General features: G+C 36.8%; 1 protein-coding gene across 1 annotated transcript in view; it reads left to right on the top strand.

Annotated features, from left to right (window-relative positions):
* PLCL2 (phospholipase C like 2) overlaps positions 1–19,741 on the top strand; it is a 103,094-nt gene that overhangs the window by 64,298 nt on the left and 19,055 nt on the right. The window contains exon 5 of the mRNA XM_074150158.1: positions 14,350–14,425. Coding sequence (XP_074006259.1) covers positions 14,350–14,425 — 76 coding nt within the window. The remainder of the gene's footprint in view (positions 1–14,349; positions 14,426–19,741) is intronic.

Raw genomic sequence — 19,741 nt, 5'->3', positions numbered from 1 at the left:
ATCCTGTAGTCTACACATGATTTGAATATTTTGTACTTTGGAAAACTATACTTTAGTTTCATATATAAACATAATATAATGTTTATTTAGTGGCATGTTCAAAGCATTTTTCATTTTCCTCTTCCCTAAAGGGTAAAGACTAAGTTTCACACAAAGACAAAGAGTATGATAGTGCTTCTAGCTCTAAATGATATTGAAGATAAGTAAAAATTAAGATTATTTTCATCAAATAAAATGTACAAATTAAAATAATGAGATGTCTTTCAATTTGTGAAACTTTGGTCCAGATTCACAAAAGGTTTTAACCAATTAAAATCTGTAAGGTATACTGGAAAATGAAGTCAGCCATGGGAGCCATACTGATAGCTCTTGTTTCTGAAAGCACATTGTAAAACAGTGGGAGACATCCATATCATCCTTTCCTCAAGGGGAGGAGAAGAGATGTGACGCTGTTTAGCTTATATGTGAAAATTGCAATAGCGGCAGATGTTTATGATACTATCATAAATACTGTTCTTTTTTGTGTGTTTTTGGTGTAAATTAGTATAGTGAGCCCTCCAAATAACACATTTTATCTCAATGGTTGGCTTTGGCTTGGGGATTTTTTTGACATGATTAATTAACAGGTGGGTGTAAAAGCCTTATTCAGAATAAAGAAAGGGTAGATGTACTGTCAAAGTAATGATTACCTACTTGTCTTTCTGCTGGCTTAGGCCTCAATATAGGTCAAAATTGTATTATAACAATGTTCCTCCAATGTTTCGAGTACTGTAATTACGAAATTGTGTTGATAACAGAGATTGTGTTAAAAGTTTATTAAATAAATCTTAGTTAGCACTATAAATGCATAGACTGTTATTACCTTGTGTGCATTCTCAATGTGGCACACGTAATGATATTCTCAAAGTACTGCCCTTTCAGGATCACACTGTTTTTGGCTAATGAATGGATTCTTATTTGTCAGAAATTCTCTCCTTTCTGTAAAACGATAATAAACATAGAAAGCAATATTCAGCCAAGATTTTTAATTATTCAGAATTTCTTTACATTGGGGGTGCTTAAAGGACTCGTTGCTCTGTAAAGTGAGAAGCGTTGTGAGACCTTTACAGTGGGACAGTCGGTGCAGGTAGAAGTAATAAGAAAGGAGTGCGATACTGCAGGGGCACATGGAAAGGTGAGAATATCTTCAGCGTAGCACACATTGTTTCAAAGAAACAGTGAGGCAAATGATAATAAGTTAATTAGCATATCACTAGATACTTGGGGGTTTTACATGTAAGCAAATAGCACATAATGTTTTCTTAAATTGTCAGCATTCACCACTATATTAATGGAGGAGCTATGAGTGATAAAAGCTGGTAGTATTGATGGGTTAAAATACTGTATCTTTGAGTTTAATGAGTAATTTGTCACCGACATTATTGGAACCAGAAGTTTGCCCAGGAAATAAAAGGATCTTTTGCATTTATTCATGTTATAGGAGTCGGGGTGTCTTTTCAGAATAATGAAACCCAAATATAACTAGGAATTTTTGAGAAAGACAGAAGTTGAGTATTTTTCTCTAGCTTCTCCATGCTCCGTAGTATTTTTCACCCTAACATCTTTTCACTGTTTAACAATGTTTTATTTTTCCCTCTTGTTCATGAACTTCAGCTTCCTTTATGTGATACTTCAGCATGCACTCTGTTGGTGTCATCACACCCATCACTGATCAGTGCTGCAGACTGAAGCTTGGAGTTAAGGCAAGTGCCTCTTCCACACCATTGCATGTTTTTTTAAAAATGTCATATGACCTTTAAGATAAACAGTAAGGAAAAACTAAAAAGTTATGCTATGACAAGAGAAAAAAAGAAATCTTCTTAAGTCTGCAGCATTACTCGGTGATGAGTATAATAGCACTGCAAAGATATGCTAGAGGATCATACAAATGAAGCCAGATATTGTTGAGACTTTTGCTGTCTCTGTCTGCCCTTAGTGATGGATGAAGTGTCCCATCTTAAGAAGATGTTTTTCTGAACTTCACAAGCAGGTGTTTACTTTTAAGAGGAAAGCTAACAGAAAAGGCAGAAAACTGTACCTGTGTGAAAGAAGAAAAAAGTAACGCTGCTGCAATAATTAGGATTAAATGTTATTAAATCCTAATTAGATAATGCTGCGAAATCCATTTTTTTCACAGTTTCTGGTGTTTGTTTTTTTTTTAATGTTGAGGTTTTGTTGTAATTCAAAATGTCTGCAGAGTACAGTGTAGGAATTGTATATTTTAGTCAACTGAAATCAAATAAGATTAACAGATTTACAGGGGTGTGTTTATTGGTGGTGGGGGTTGTGAGATGGTGGAAATGAGAGATATTAAAAGATTGCAAAGCTATTAAACTGGAAAACACCATATGATTGGTGATTACTAGCTCTCTAGTAAGCTTAAATCCAGTTACCTTGTTGTTGGCTCATTTCAACTACTGACTCAATACAGCAGATTGCATATGCAATCATGTGGAAGATAACTTCATGTTATGGAGTTGAAAATTTGGCCAGTGACATAAACTAAATATGATAGACTGTATTTTGAACTTGAACATGTCCATCCTGTTGGGAAGTAGATAGTTTGACACTGTATCTTGATGAGTTATAGAATGGACCGGTACTAGTAGGGCTTATTGAAAGACTGTCTAGAAAGGACTGACTGTCAAGGTTTTGGTAAAACCTTTAAAACTCAACTTGATATCAATACAGATTGATTGGGTGCTGCAATTCTGTATTGGGTATGTTGGATTGAAGCTCATAAGTCTGAAGGAAGCAAAGAATACATCCATTGTCTCTTTCACAGGCCCTAAAAAAGAATGATTAATGGATCTGTTTTGAGTTACGCTTGGTTCATAAAATCTGTCTTAGTTACCTTGTGTTGATGTAGATCCTTGGTGATGGTTATTTTGCAAATACAGTAAGAGAGATTTCAGTCATTCTGCTGTGGTTAGAGAGCTGTATCTTGAGAGAACAAGTAGATGAAGACTTTTCTACTTCATCTCAATTTACTTATGTGCCAGAGTTACTCAGTTGAGAGGCCTTTGTTCCACAAATTACGCTTTGAGGTTGCAAACTTCTGGGGTAACCAAAAAATACTAGATCCAGTGCTGGTAATTCCCAGTTTATCTCATAAAATGCAGTGAGTGAACAGGTTTCTTTAACTCTTGCTTAACCTTCTTTTGATCTGAATACTCAATTTCTGATTGTTGCAGAGGAGACTGAGTTCAAGATGGTCACGAATCTCCTGTAATCGAACTCAGTCTTTGGATCTCACGTGTTTTTAAAACACGTGGTAGCATCTGACCACTATCTGCTTTGTGCACCTGAAGAAAATACAGATTTTTCTACCTGGTACCTTTTCTGAGGAATAAGTGACTGGCATAGACTGTGATAGCTATGTTCTGTTTCCTAGTTGGTTCAGAATGTTGTTCTTGAGCCCATGTCTTCTGGAGTCCAGCCTCATGGGAGTTCCATGTTGCAATTTAACTCTTAGCATCATCTGGCTTATAAAGCAAACAACTTAAGCTTTGCACAGGAGACTGAAAAGCTATTATTCTTTGCTTTTATACTTAAGACCGTAACTACATAAAAATAAGGAACCTTGTTAAAACAAAAAGGTAAGAGTGGTAGTCAAAAGAAGAGACATCATAGCACTCTAAAGATACCATACAGGGGGATTGTGGTAAATATATACCACTTATTAAAAGACACTTCAGGAGAACAAAAAGGAGGAGGTGTTGTTCAGAAGAAGGCGTCTTCCAAAAAAGCTGAAGTCATGTGCAAATGAGGGAAATAGAATAGATATTTTTAACCCTTCCATGTTTAAATAAAAAATACAAGAAAGCCAACAGTGAAGAACAACCTGCACAGACTTAAAAATAACAGTAATTTCTTTTCTGAAAATAGCAGAAACAGGAAGCCTGTCAAAGAGTGTGTATGACCAGAAACAAAGCCTCAGGAAAAGAAACAAAGCCACAACACTAAATTAATTTTTGCTTCCATGTACCTGTGGAGATTAAAGTTTTACATTAACTGCCTCTTTATGAAAGTCTCATTGGAGAATTCATCTCTAACTGAAATGCCAATAGAAGTTATTACACAGGAAAGGCGAAATGACTGAGAAAAAAATTACCAGAAAGAGGTGATATTCATTAAGTGTTCTGAAAGACCTCAAGGGTTGGTGTATCCCAGCTGCTAATTGTTATGTGTATCCTCTCACATAAACCGACTATCAAACTTGTTAGTGTGATGCCAGGGTTTTAAGAGGTTTCCAGGGAAGATCAAGAAATTACAGATCAGACAGGCTGATATCTGTACTGTGAAAATGGGTAGGAACTGTTTTGAAGAAGAACATTAGAGGAAAGATGGAGAAACATGTTGTGTTGGGGAAGAGTCAATACAGCTTTTATGAAGTGAAGGGCTCATTAATCACTTTGAGTTCTTTGAAGTCAAGATGCATGTAGACACGGAAGATTACTCTGGTTGGATTTCCCAAAAAGCATTTGACAAAGTCCCTTTTCAAATGCTTATATTGAAAAGAAGTTGCCATGAAATTTTTAGCCTTTTAAAATTCTTAGCTCTTCTCTGATAGGTGGAGTAAATGTTGAACTTAACCTGATGTTTCAACAGGAAAAGAACTGTTAAGACAGTTGCTCATGTTGATTTTTGTATTAGGGTGTGTTCTTCCAGTAAGTGGATTAGAGATAGTAGATATAGCTCCAACAACTTTGATCTAGCTGACACAGCTAAGTACTCTTGAAGATGTATGACTTAATGATGCCCTAAGATTTGCAAAGATCATCAAGGAGTGAGGTATGTGGGTGCCTAGAGTTTAAACAACTTTCTCAGTCTTACTGGTGGATTGTTATAATGTGTGTTAAAACAGTAACTTTCAGTTGGCAGTGTAAATGTAATATTTAAATACTGATAACACACAGTGTCTCAGCATTTCCATTATTGCCTCTGGCTTTGTACAGTATGTTTACTTTCATTATCAGGTCTCTGCAGAGTTAGAACTGTATTTCTTTAGGTAATAAATAGAGTTCAGTGGTGAAGAGATCTAAGGGAAAACACACATCATTCACTGCAATTTAATGTTTCAAATAGCTCAGGTAGTGCTTTTTGACATGTTTAATAAATGATGATAGCTGTAGATCCTGGTTTTTGAGATGAATTTGAGTAGTTACTGATTGTGGAGTTGTTAGTCTGTCACAAAACCTGATGGAAAACATAGTGAATACCTTGGGCAGCTTCTTCAAAAAGTGTTATGTTGCTTATTATCAGTTTTTATTTTTCTGTTTTATAACAGGATGATAATCTCAGTTTATGTTGGGTTTTTCAGTCCGCAAGGGCAGAAACAAACATCTAATTTTGGATATTCAGGCTCCAGTGCCAAATGTTGTAAAGTATGAGCTGGTTTACACTGATTGAAAAGCTCTGATAATGACAGCTCGATGCATCCGGAAAGTCAAGATTTCTTCATTTTTTGTTAAGAGTGTGAACAGTGAAGGTTTTGTGTCCTCTCATTAATCCTGTTACGGCTAATGGCTGACTCACAGTATTCATAAGAGCATAAAATAATACGACTACTTAGGAAGAGGAGTTCATTTAGCTTACTGTCCTGTTTCTAATGTAGTTCAATGCGGTGTTTATGGAAAAGCACAAAAATAGGTCAGATGCATAGCAGCTTCTCTTAAATGTACTGCGTATTTCCAATAGGTCTCTTTTTCTTTCTCAATAAATTCTTAATCTTCTGTTTGTCTTTTGACTTCTGCTGTCTGAAAAATTTGTTGTTATTAGAACTGTTACTTATTTAGCTTCAAAAATAACTACCTATTGTTTTTTTCACAAGGATGATAAAAATTTCTGCTTGTTTTTACAGATACAGGATATTTTCTTTTCGTATTCCTTCTTCCTTATTGTCCACTTTTTACATAAAGTTTTCATTCTATCAGCTTTAGTTTAAAAATGATGAAAATAATTTTGCTCTAACAGCCAGAGTGTCAGGAAAGCAAGGAGAAATGGCTGTTAAATTTAAAGGAGTTTAATGTCATTGCGTGCATAGTTTAGAAGAGAGCTGCTGATTGTTTTATTTACTTTTTCTTCAACCTAGTCTTTCTCAAATAGTTTACTCCTAAGGAATTAAGAAAGAACATAAGATTTTTAATGGAGAACTTGTGGACTGTTTGTGCTTTGGGAAATTTTCTTGAACTGTGGGAAATCTAATTCATTTTGGGATACTGCAGAATTAGGAGCAGATGATGTCCTATTTTTTTCTTGGGCCTACAAGAATTAGTTTAGGTAAGTGGATTTCATCTCTCACGCTCCTGCACTGCATCATGGCATAATCCTGGCTTGCTTCTTTCCGAAAAATGATTGACCGCGCTGAAAGGATTGCTGTCAATGGCTCAGTGTCCAAGTGGAAACCAGTGATGAGTGGCGCTCCTCGGGGTCTTAAGGCAGGTCTTAATCCAGAAAGATCAGGTCTAAAAATTTCCTCTGATTGGAGATGCCAGCTTTGCAAAAATCCATATTTACATACACTTATTGAGGTTGGAAGGCACCTCTGGAGACCATCTAGTCCAACTGCCTTGCTCAAAGCACCCAGGACTGTGTCCAGTTGGGTGTTGAACATCACCAAGGATGTTCCACAACCTCTCTGGGCAACCTCTTCCAGTGGTTGACCACGCAAGATCCCCACTGAGTCTTCTCTGCTCCAGGCTGGAGAGTTCCAGCTCTCCCAGCCTCTTCTCATATAAAAGATACTCCAGTGCCTTAGTGCTCTTTGTGGCCCTGCGCTGGACAGTAAGTATGTACCTTTCTTGTACTGGAAGGCCCCAAACTGGAGTGAACATTCCAACTGTCACCTCACTAGTGCTGCCTAGAGGAAAAGGGTCACCTCCTTCAGTCTTCTAGCAATGTGCTTCCTTAGCTATGTTCAACTCCTTGTCCACCAGGACACCCAGGTCCTTTTCTCTGAAGCTGCTTTCCAGCCACTTGGCTTCCAGCCTGCACTGGTGCGTGCATGGGGTAATGCTTCTCCTGGGGGGCTCTCCTTCCCCTTTTCATGGGGTTCCTGTCAGCCCACTTCTCCAGCTTGTCAAAGTCCCTCTGAGTAGCAGCACAACTACCTGCTGTATCCAGCCTCCTCCAAGTTTTGGGTCTTCTGGCAGCTTGCTGAGGATATGCTCTACCCCATCATCCAGGTGATAAAAGATGTGTAAACAGTAGTAGCTCCAAGTATTAAGCCCTGGGGCATACCACTATTCACTGTCCTCCAGGTGGACTTCATGCTGCTGATCACAATGCTTTGAGCCTGGTGGGTCAGCTAGTTTTCAGTCCACCTCACTGCAACCTGTCTGGCCTCTACTTACTTCCTTAGTTTGTCTATGAGGATGCTACAAGAGACAGTGTTGAAGCCTCAATAAAGTTGAAATAAAAAACATCCTCTGCTTTCCACTCCTCCACAAAACCTGTCCCCTCGTTGTAGAAGTCTGTCTGGTTGGTTAAGCCCAGTTTCCCCTTTTTAAATCCATACTGACTTTTCCCAATCACCTTCTTGTCCTTCATGTGTTTGGAAATGGTGTCCAGGAGGATTTACTCCACCACCATCCCAGGGATTGAAGTGAGACTGACTGGTCCATAGTTCCATGGTCCTTCCTCCTGCTATTCTTGTAGATAGGACTGAAAGTTGCTTTCTTCCGGTACTCAGGAACATCCTCTGATTGCACTGACCTTTCAAATATTTCAAAGAGTTGACTTGCAGTGCCATCAATCAGTCCGGTCAGGACTGGTGGGTACATCCCACATGTATGTCTCTGCATTTGATGAAATTGTTGTTTAACAAGACTCAGTCTATCTATTGTCAATCAGTTTCTGCTTTACATAACATGAATTACTCAACTAATGGAGCGGCTGTTGTCTTCCTGTGTTAATTTCTAAAATTTCTCTGGGATTTGAAGATCAGCCTTAAAAGAAAAAATAATAAAAATCTGTTCTGCTGGGGCTTTTGCAGGTTTTTTCCTGTCATCAGTTGTCAGTAGTAGTCATCAGAAAGTTGTAATCTCTGAAAACTGTTCAGCTATCTTTATTCAGTTATCTTTTCCATACAACTTAGCAAGGTATTCTTCATACATTATAAAGATGTGCTGAGAGGTCTTCTGGAAGACCTTGAGTTGAGCTTGGAACAGAGAACAGTATATTTTCTCTTCTGGTAAGATGCTGTTTTGCAATCCCTTCAACATATTTCTTTGCTATATATCACTCCTGTTTGAACTTGAGGACCCTTTACTCTTGGAAACGGAGTAGCCCTGATCTAGTGGTGCTGGCAGTCTCAAGGGTGGTAGGTGTAAGGTTTTTACCACTGCTTGTCAAGTTTTGAACTGAGCTCAGTAACATGAACATGAGTTGCCTGCTTATTAGAAGTCCACATCTGTTGTTTATGGTGGTGCTGGTTAAAAGTTGGACATTTCAGAATGCTTTCAGTGTGGTGTCCAGACTGTATAGACCAACTCATTTGAGTTCTGAGGTTTAATATGGCTCTACAATCTGATTTTCCAATAATTTCCTTCCTTATTGATATAACATCATTCTTCTCCAGTGAAAATCAAAGGCAGTATATATAGTTCAAAACAACTCTATGCAACTTCAGATCAAGCTGACCATGGCAGTTGTCACTGAAAAGACGAAGAACAATTCTTTTGCTTGTTCCAGTGCCACAACAAAAATGCCTTCGGGTGCATTGACATTGAGTACTGGACTGCTTGGATACAGTTTATACATACATTTAATTAGAACTGACCAGATTTTGTTTGATTTCCCAGTACATATAATGGTCCTTGAGAATGAAAGTGTTCATATGCTGTCCCTATCAGAGTTCTTTTTCTTGCTGTTATTGCTTGGGGCAATGATAGCTCCTTCTGACCCTCTCTGGGTAACACACATCTTTTGAAATGGTGCAGATAATATTAGCAGTTTCTGTGTTGTAGTTTGGGATGCCCTGTGTTTGGTTTCCTTTTTTATGAGTGCTGTTTGCTCTTGGTGTTATTTGTACTATTATAGACTTAATAAAATGGCTGGAAAATGGAAATTACTTTTTTATTATTACTGTTAAGAGCACCATTTTGGCCACCGAATACTGAACTGTTTTCAGAAATGGTGTAGTTTGTGGCTTCAGAAGTATAGCTAGTGTGCGGAGATCTGAGATGAGAATGTGAGCAGCATTTTGTGGAGGGCGCCATTTTAATAAAGATTTAGTTGATATCTACTGTAAGTATGGTTTCGGTTTTACTATTGGAATGTAGGTCTAACAGGGTTAGCAATAGATATTCACAGATTTCAAAATGTAAATATATAGTGTGCTTTACTTAAAATAAAGATCATCTTGGTGTTGCAACTCTGTCAGTGAAGGTACTTTCTCTCACTGAGTTTCATCAGGCAGACACAGTTTATGATTGGCTGGCTTTTCTGTTTTAAAGTGCAGCTAATGTCTCTCTTTGTGTACTACTAACCACTTCCACGTGCAGAGTAATTAATAAATCCTGGTTTTTTTTAAAGATTTCTTTCTCAGGGTGTGTATTCTTTGTTAAATGTGATGTTTAAAATATTTATGGTTGAGTTCAATCTACATCTTTTCCCTGGCATTTGCTTTTGCTGGCATAAACAGGATATTCTGTCTTCTACCAGAAGACCTGTGTTCATGAGCCTAGTGGAAATAGATTCCTTACTTGTTCAAATTCAGCTGAAATGGCATGAATGATCTCAAATACATGTGTGGGCACTTACATACATGAATAGACATTGACAATGTTAGTTCTTAGAACGTATCTCTTTCATAAAAAAACAAAATAGACTTACAGAATCATAGAATCATCTAGGTTGGAAGGGACCTTTAAGATCATCAAGTCCAACCATTAACCTAGCAGTGCCACTAAACCATGTCTTTAAGCACCACGTCTACCCATCTTTTAAATACCTCCAGGGGTGGTGACTCAACCACTTCCCTGGGGTGCAGGGAAGGGTGTTGCTCTGCAACATAAAAAAAATAAGCCTAATGAGACCTGTATATTCTTTTTTTTTTCTCTTGGTTTATGAAGACACAGTCATGTAAGTAGTGAGTGGTACCAATATTGGCAACACGGTTCCATCAGTTTGAAGGAAGGATTATTTGGATTTCTAACCATTGTCATTATGCTTTTTAAGGTAGGGACAATATACAATAATACAGGTCTTTAGTCCTCACTGAGAACTCTGGAATAATCATTTTGTGTTTATTTCTGAAACCTCTTAAGAGCAATTTAAGTGTTTTTTTACATCTTTCTTGACATTTATCCTTTTGTTAGAATTACTGACAGTTTTTCTGATAACTAGGCAAAATGGTTGCTTGATTTGACAGAGTTTGATGAATGGATCAGGCTGTCAGCCTGGCCTCTGCAAAAATGTGGTGACTTCAAGGCTCATGAAGTATACCATTTTGCATTTCCCATTTTCCATTGACCAAAAAAATTAGGAAGATAGTCCAGTATATAGTGAATACCAGAGCAGTTTTGTGGTCATACTAAGATTGGGGTGGCGTAGGGCGGTGGGAATTGAAGGGAGAGTTGAAGCAATTCCAACAAGTGTTAAATATTCTGTATTTAAAATATATTTGTTGGATATTTTGAACCTTTACTTCCAGAAAAAAGAGACATAGGTTAGAGACGGGAATTAATATTGTAAAAGACTTGCTAGAAAGTGTAACTACTAAACTTCATGTAATATCTGTTCTTTTCTTAGAACAGACACGGGTAATTTGCAATACATTTTTAATGATCAGCTGGGAGCTGGTTGTTCCCTATTAAGTTTGTTTGCATTTCTCTTTCCAGTTTTACCACTGATAATATTCTCAAAGTTGGCTGTGGTTAGCAAATACCTACTTATTGATTGGCTTGATCAGTATAGACTAGTCTAATATATACTAGACTCTACTTGATCTTTCTCCTCAATTTCCACAACTAATTTGCCTTGAGAGTTTCATTTCTCATTCTGCTGCAGACATACTGGTTTTCACACTGACGCTCCTGCTTACTCATCATTTTCTACTTTGCTTTTATACCACGCTCACACGAACATGCAAGTATCATTTGGATCAGGCTAATTTTCTGTTTAAATGTAACCATTTATACTCAGTTGTGCCATATGCTGTGTCTACCAAAAGTCTTTCAGTCGCTGTTAATATCTACGTGAATGTTTCTGTGATGTTACAGTTTTGGCTTGAACACCAGAAAGAATTTATATGTTCAAACACTCCATAAGAATCATTTAACAAATAGCTGAATACACATTAGAAGGTGACTTCATGGTGAAGCACAGTATAAGAATATAATTGTAATGAACTAATACTATTACTTTATTAATCAAATACAACTAAAAGGTGACATCTACTCATGCACACAGCATCCTGCTCCCTTATTTCTTTAGTGAAGGACATCAACAAAGTTGGAGTATAGCATAATAGATTGAATGGTGGGGGCAGTCAACCTCTGAATTACTGCTAGCTCAGCCAATTTTGCTTAATCGTGCTGTTAATCCTAATCTTGTTTAATCTTAAATACAGCTTTGTGTGTATTTTGGAGACCAAAGATAAAGAAAGTAACCGTTATTAGCCTTGGTAATATAAAAATTGATATTAGAATAATTTCTGTCACATGAAATACATTGACTTTTTTCTTCAAAAGTTGCAAAGAGGGCGTTGCTTTTGATCTGAAAGTATTTAGGCAAAGCAGCTTTCCATATCAAAACTGTGAAATATTAAATCTGCACGTTATTATAAATTCTTCTTCAATGTTAGCCTTGCCATGATGAAAGAGCACTAACGCAGCGATTAGTTTCATTTCCTTTCATCTGCAGAACGAGTACAACTTTCTTACTTTGTCAATACAGAAAGTAAACAAATTCTCTTATTTATGAAAATCAGTGCTGTATCTCAGAGTAAGTTTTCTAATCTGCTGAGACTTGGTCTCTGCTATTTCTAAATTATCAGATGTGCATGTAGAATGTTATTGTATGAAGGAAACGGAGTGGATAGAGATGTTCTATGTCTGGAATAGGATCTAACTGAGGTGACTTAGAAATGTATTATTATACACATGGGGTCAGGAACACAAAATAGACTAACATAGGGCAGTTGCAGTATTTCTTACAGTTCCTCCAGAACAAATACCTTGAATGGGCAGCGCAATTGGTCTCTATGCTATGAACTCCAGTGAAAAGGGTTCTCAGGTGAAAGGATCCTCATTAACAGAGAATCCCACTGTAGTCCTTGTTACTGTGTGTTAGCATCCTGACAAAACAAGAGCCATACGTGCTCAGCATTTCATTTTTCAAGGTGATTTCCAATGCAGCAAAAACTCGGTGGAGGATGTTTACAGCATCCTTTCAGCTAGTTAGCAAAATTGCATTAGTTATTGGAAGTATATTTGCGATTGAAGTCAACTGTGTTTTGGTTTTCTTCATTTAAGTGCATTACAGAAGCAAATGTGTTACATGACACACATATTGAAACAGGTAACATCCTTGCCTTTCAAGCAAGTTTATACTGGCTTCATTTCAATTTCTGAATACTGTTTTAAAGACCGAGTAGTAATGAAATGAAGTGAAATGCAGCCTTCTCCTTGACGCATCAGGGATAGTCACTTTGCAGTGCTCCCTATAGAAGGCTATCTGGGTGAAATACTGTATTCTCATATTAAAGTGTGCTTCTCTTTAAAATAGTTGTCTTCAATTTATTAAACCTAATTATTAATCGGCATAATTCTATTTATAGGCAGTTTTTGCTTGAATGAGTATTGGTATTTGTATTCAAAGAACAACCCAGTTAAAAAAGAGTAAGCTAAAGTATTTCACTTGCAGCTTTAGCAACCTGACCAAGTTACTATTTTTTCCTCATTTGTTATAATTTGCATTTATTTTTTTAAAAACTGACTTAATGTAAATCCAGGTAAATTGATACTTTGAAATTAAATACGGGTTAATCGGGATGTGAAGACTAAATTAAATTATCCAATACGATGACCTCCGCATACTCTAAAGTTGCTTGTTCGTATGTGGTTTATATGTAGCGTAAACATGGAATTCTCTTTTGCATAATTTTCTCTATTCTCTCATTTTAAATTGTAATTCGAGAAACAGAACTAGAGTTATTTTTAAATGCTGTGTAATTTAAATAAACCAGATTTTTGTGTAGCTGGAAATAATAGAAGACTGTAGAGTGGTTTACATCTGTGCAGGTGTTCTTCCTTCTCGCTTGCACACTTGCCATCATTAAAAATCTCCAAATTGATTTATTCCTCAGAGCAATGTTCAGAAAAACAGCCTCAGTGTCACTCGGCTGGAGAAGGGTCCTTCTAATACGTGTGAGGAAGGACTACCATAGTCATGACTCTTAAAGTATTATTTCTTAGAGTGTGAGGTTTGGGGTTTTTTTCTGTAACATGGAACGTTCCTGCTCATAACAGCAACTGTGGTCTCCAAAGGAAAAGAAAGTTCTACATGAACACCCACACAAGTAACATGTCAAACTGTAGTCATTGTTTCAGTGACGAGAAATCTGTCTGCTTGAGTGGATACCAGAGATGTCAGTGGGTAAGGTGTGAAGCAAAGTTGTTACTTCTTAGTACATACCCTAGGCTGAAAAATCTGCACGGTTCCATCTTAATCGGTGTGCTTTCAGCTGAGCTTCCATGAAAGGCTTTTTATATAGAAAGATAAGGTAAAGGAATAATTTATTTTTCCTTATCCTCCAGTACCAGCCTTGAGTGATTTGTTTTCCTCCATAGAGTGTTGTCTCATACATACGTACAGGTCAAGCCATAGAAAGGCAAAATGTAGAGGAACAAATCTGGAAAAGCAATGGGGTGATCCCTAGGAAAAAGGAAGCACTGGGTGGTGAGTGGTCATCATCCTAAGTGTTGGAGTGAGCGAGGAAGAGGAAATCTGCATTCAGGTTATCTTACCCAAGCCACCAAAAGTGAATTACCTGGTAAAAAGTTCCGCTACTGTGGTATAATTTCCACTTGCTTTGATAGGCAATGGACTATGGAGTAGACATTTTACTTCAGTGTTCACAGATCCCAACCCAAAACCATTGTATTTTTTTATGTCTTTATGTTACATTTAGAGCACTTACCTGCCTGGTCATGACCAGGAAAATGAATGTATTCATTATGTTAACAACAAATACTAGATTATTGGTTTGAGTTCAAATTTTAGCGTCTTCTACAGATTAAAAATTTTCAGTAAAAATTGAATTTTACTCATATGTCTTTATATTTTAATTTATTGTCTCTACAGATGATTCAAACCATCAGGACTCTAGTTGAAAATACAGATAGCTTATATGAGAGGATAGTACAGTGTCAGAAATCAGGTAAGTACAAGCTGTTTTTAAAAAATGTTATTAAGAACTTAATGCATTTTTCTTTATTTCTCATAACTTTTAATTGAGTTTGTTTATTCAACCGTAACAAAAAAAACCCCAACCCTAAGAACCAACAACAAAAAAACAAACAAAAAGATATTATCATAATTCAGGCATGTACAGTAACAGTAAAAAGGACATTTCAAATCATAGAAATCAAAGATCCATAGAATTACAGCTTGACTTTGGAAGTCATCAGCATTTTATATTTGGACAGTAGCTTGTCAATATAGTCACTTCCACAAATGAAGACATAGGATTGCAGGTGAATAGGAAAGAAGGTGAATGATCTTTCTTCTCAATGAAGTCTTTTAAACATTTACTCCAATCTTCTCTTTTACTATGTGAGAACTTTTCTGTTGTGGTGGACTTAATGTCTTCAAGAGCCTTAGTGAAGTACCTTGCCTTCTGACAGTTATTTGACAGTAGTTCAGATACTCCATCCCTGCATTTTTCTACATCTGTTGGGTGGATACCCTCTGGTTCTGCTGTTTTGTTACTATTTTATCTATTCAGAGTAAAACTGGTTTTGCAAACAATTACATGCATCTTCCGTGGCAGGCTTTTTTTTTTTTTTTTTACTTCTTGCATCATCTCCCATTTTTGTGGTGATAGTGTGCCATATTTTTTTAGATTCATCAGTGTCTCAAGCTGTTTAAAAAGCTAATTGCCTATTTTACCTCATGTTTTAGAATTGTTGCCCTTCAGAAAAGATTGTTTTCTACTAGCTCATATGGATTCCAGTATGTCTGATTTTCTTGAGTCTTACAATCTTATTTTACATGAAGTGCAGCTGGGTCCAAGAATCCTTTGTTTAAGAATGCTAAAGACTTAAAGCCCATGCTAAATAGCGGAGATTTTGATCTCATTTAAATGAGAAGCCTCCAGCATGGTGACATAAGCCTAAGTATGGATTATGTAATAGATCCTGCTATTTAGGGCAGCCTTAGCCCTGCAGGGTCAAGGTACTTTTTAAGATGAATGAGCTGAATTGAATTACCTTTTAATATCAATGGTTTTAGAAGATTTTCTTATGACTAATTGATCTCATGATCTCAGTAGATGCTACTGTATTTAATTCTGAGTAATAGATTATACATTTTCCTGTCTAGTTTCTTGATAAGGAAAAAGCAAAATTATGCCCTTGCCTGGGCTTTTTTGTTCTGTGGTTCAAAGAGTGAAAAAGCTGCTAAAATAAGAAGAAATACTCAAGCTGCCAATAAGGAGTAAAATTTTGTTGTCAGGAGCAGGCTTGTAAGAGAATTCTGTTAAATAGACAAAGTGGACTGGCTCTATTAAACCGTTTTCTAACTTAAGTTTAATAATAAGACTTTTAACCTCCTTTACAATTCAGAACTAATTTTAAAATAAATGCACCATTATTTCTTACTTAGGTTGATGGCCTGTTGAATAAGCAAAGATACTATTCTTGAGATGGCTCTTTTCAGAATTCAGGTTCTTTGCTATTTCTATTCTCTAAGAACATTTAACTGTAAACTTCTCTCCTCATTTTGGTTCTTTAAATTTAAGCCCTATGAAAAAGCTTCTCTGTTTTCTTCAAATCAGCATATTAATTTCAGCTCAACACATTCTGTTCTTAAATAGTTATTAAAAGCATTTTAGATACATTAACTAATGAAAAGATATGGAAATGTTCCCACTGTACTTCTCATTCTTAGCAGAATTAAGACAAAAATCTGCATAGCTTCAAAATGATTGCAGTGTCATTTATTTTGTTGCTATTAAGCCAGCTAAAGATCCTGCAAGACAATAGAATGTAGGTGCTAAAGAGAATGTAAAGATAATCCAGTCCATCCCCTTAATCTGTTAAAGACCTAAAACGCTCCTGTATCTTCTCTAGAGTAAAGAATTTGAATGTCCAGGTCACCTTGCCCCATTCCTAGTCTCCTTTGTACCCAACTCACATTATTCTTGTACTTCTCTTTAGAATCTTCCATTGCGTTCTTTTGTTTTATAATTTAAATTCTGGCTGAGCTCATCACTGGTTAAAAGAGAGAACCACAGCTTAGGAATTCATTTGGTGTTCAACTGTAGGAGCTCAAAAAGACATGTGATACTCCAAGTATTCATTAGATGATCAGGGGAGCAAATAACGTGTGAACAGTTTGCTGGTGACAAAGAATTATTGAATGTTATCAAATGTAGATATGACTGTGAAACAGTACAGGAAGATCTTGTGACACTGAGAATGATAAAACCATGTGTGAGATGTAACATCAGTAGGGGTAAACTAATGTGTGTAGGGGAAAAAGTAGCCTTAACAATACCTACAAGAAATGGTCTCTAAGGTTTCAGTTTTAATTCAGGAAATGAAGGTATTGTGTACAGTTCCAACAGCGTCAGTTGCTGCTAGTATGATGCATAAATATGCATTCCAGCTTTTTTTTTTCTGTATGATCATTTGTGCAGCCAGAACTCTTGTTCTGGTTCTTGTCTTCTGGGATCTCAGCTGCGCTGTCCTTTTCTCTGTTTGACCACTATAGTTTTGCTTTATGTACGTCATTTTCCTGGCTGTTGTTTTGATGTCTGTCCCTATATTCATTTCTCTACTTTTCCTCATTGGACGTCAGGACTGAGCCGCTTTCGCTTTTCTTGTGTTTGCTCATTTGGTAGCAAGAGTTTCCACTGCCTGATAGATTGTCAGCCATCGTCATGCTTTCTATCATGTTGTCCCACGGGCTCACTGTAAACATCCACCAGGCTACTTCCTTTGAATTGGATTTTTAAAATTATCCTACAAATAGAGCTGGATTGACACATGTCCTCCTACCGCCTTAACCAAAATAGTTTTCATTGCTTCCTTGTACTCCCCACTCTTTTCTTTATCCATCTGTTACCTTTTTTCCTCATACTTAGATTCTAAGTTGTTGGAGCGGGGACTGTCTTATTTATTCCATCTGTACAGTGACTAAACCTGCAGGGACTTTGCTTATTAAATACTGCAAGTAGTAAAAGACATAAAATCAGTACATTTTCTAACATGGACTCCAGAGCAGTCCTTCAGCAGGGTCAGAAACAGGATTCAGTTTCAAGAAAGAGAATATCCAAACGTTCTGGATGCTGTCAAAGATAAACACAGTGCACAACATCCATTGGGGAAAAGTTATGTCTTAGCTGCACGCAGAGAAAGATTATGATGGTGGCCATACAAGTGCTGCAAATACTTCTTGTTGTTGAAAATTAAAGTAATAAAATTTTGTCCTAATAGTTATAATTCTTGGTTCCCCTGTTACTGCTTAAGCCTTTCAGCAAAACTACACATTCTCAGAGCTGTTTCTTTTAGTATTTGTTCCTGTTTTTTTGCAATCTAAATTGGTTTTAGACTAGGGTCCACCAAAACAAAGCATCTAATATGCAGAAGAAGTAGTATTCTGTGTTATAAGCTATGTACAGATCTGATAATCCATTAAAGGAGGAAAAGAAATTGATAAAATTAAATCTTGAGGAGGACTTTTGACTAGGTGTATAAGCATGCAACTGAGTTTTTATTTATAAAGTGAAAGAGAATGACTAGATCAGTTGTTCCCGACTTTTTTGTGATGATGTAAGAGAGAGTTTGCAGTGTTCATAGTCTGGATACTGTGGAGTTTACACAAGTCCTGCAGAACCTGTTAATCCATGTCTTCTGAATTACTGCCTCTCAGCAGCAAGTCTTGACTTTCGATTAGAAACCACTGCATTGGAACTATGGCTTCATATGGGGGTAGTGAAGAAGTGCTGGTTTATCCGTTGCTGTTGGACTTCATAACTGAGCAATATTTAATGTGTTTGACTGCATCAGCAGGACATGCTGATCTTCAAGTTAAATCTTAGAATCAGATACTTCACTATATTTTTTGTGAGATTCACTGTTAAAAGTAAACAATCTACTATATTTACCACCATCACATAAACTCTCCAACATCACCTGTTACGAATAAAATAGCAGTTTGAGGCCCCTCTCAGCCATTGGCCATTCTTCTGAAATACCTGCTTTTCTGTGTTTTCTCCTTGTTCCCATTTTTTCTAGGACAGCTTTCAAATTGGTTTAACTCCTTTCTCCATACTTGTCGCAACATCATTCGAAAGGCCTATTTGCCCAATAGACTGTCTCCGATAGTTAAGGAAAGATGTGAATAAAGAGCATATTGAGGGAAACCCTTTTCCCCGTGTCTCTTAACTTTCTTTATTCAGTCCATTATTTTACCTGTGTTTTTCTTTCCTGTTTACTCTATCTGCTCCATCTTTTCTATATTTTTTCTCCCTATTTGTCATTATTCCTCAAGCAACTCCACTAAGCATCTCCAGGTGCAGCTCCACAGCAGCTCAGGTTATGCTGTCATTGCATGTACTCCCTGGTTTTGTAATCCTGTCCCTCTCCTGTCCCTTGAATATTCTTGAAGCCACATTTTACTGGGGGAGGGAGGGAGTGAAGAATTGCACTTAGATCAACTTAGGTAGCATGGGCAAATAATGATCAATCTTTTTATGTACAGATCTCTCCCTTCATTGTTATTCACACCAGTCATATACCATGGTTTTAATATGTTTCTCCTCGTACACAGCTCACTGTAATACGTTGGATGGTGTTGGTTTTGGGGGAATCTGATTCATTTTGCACAAGGGTGGATGATTTGTAGGATACATCTCCCATATGTCTGGATGTTCTTAATGATCTCACTTGCTGATCTCATGGCAAACACTTAAACTAGCACAGACTTTGATATTGTTCTCCTGAGTTTGCCACTTCACATGACGCCTTGTTTTTTCCTACGGTTAATGCAATTCTAGCCTAGTAAAAGATCAGTTCGTATTAATGATGACTGTCTAGAGCTACATGTTCAACTTTCAGCAACCTCAGTGAGCAAAAATGATTGGAAAATTTGATTATGTACTGGAAATCAGAATAAAGTTATAAGAGGCTAAAATAGAATTCTTGATTTTAAATAGCCTTTCCCAGTACAGAGATATTTACAAAATTAATCTGTTATATCAGCTTGTACTTCATATTTTTTAGCAGTTGCCTTCTACCTACTAAAATGAGGCTCAATCAATTATATCTCTTAAAATATAGAAAAGTATACTAGAGTGCACAAATACAGCAGATATTTTATGTACCAAGATCAGCTCAATGACTACACTGTTATCCTAACTACAGTCTAATCCAAAATAATAGGAAAGGATGAGGAGTCCGTTTATTCCACCATGGATATCTGTATCTACATGTGACAACAAAACTAGTACAACAACTGCTGACTGAGACTA

This window comes from Numenius arquata, chromosome 7, assembly GCF_964106895.1.
Source record: "Numenius arquata chromosome 7, bNumArq3.hap1.1, whole genome shotgun sequence".
NCBI lineage: Eukaryota > Metazoa > Chordata > Aves > Charadriiformes > Scolopacidae > Numenius > Numenius arquata.
The sequence above is the reverse complement of the archived record's forward strand: the minus strand, read 5'-3'. Positions and strand labels throughout refer to the sequence as shown.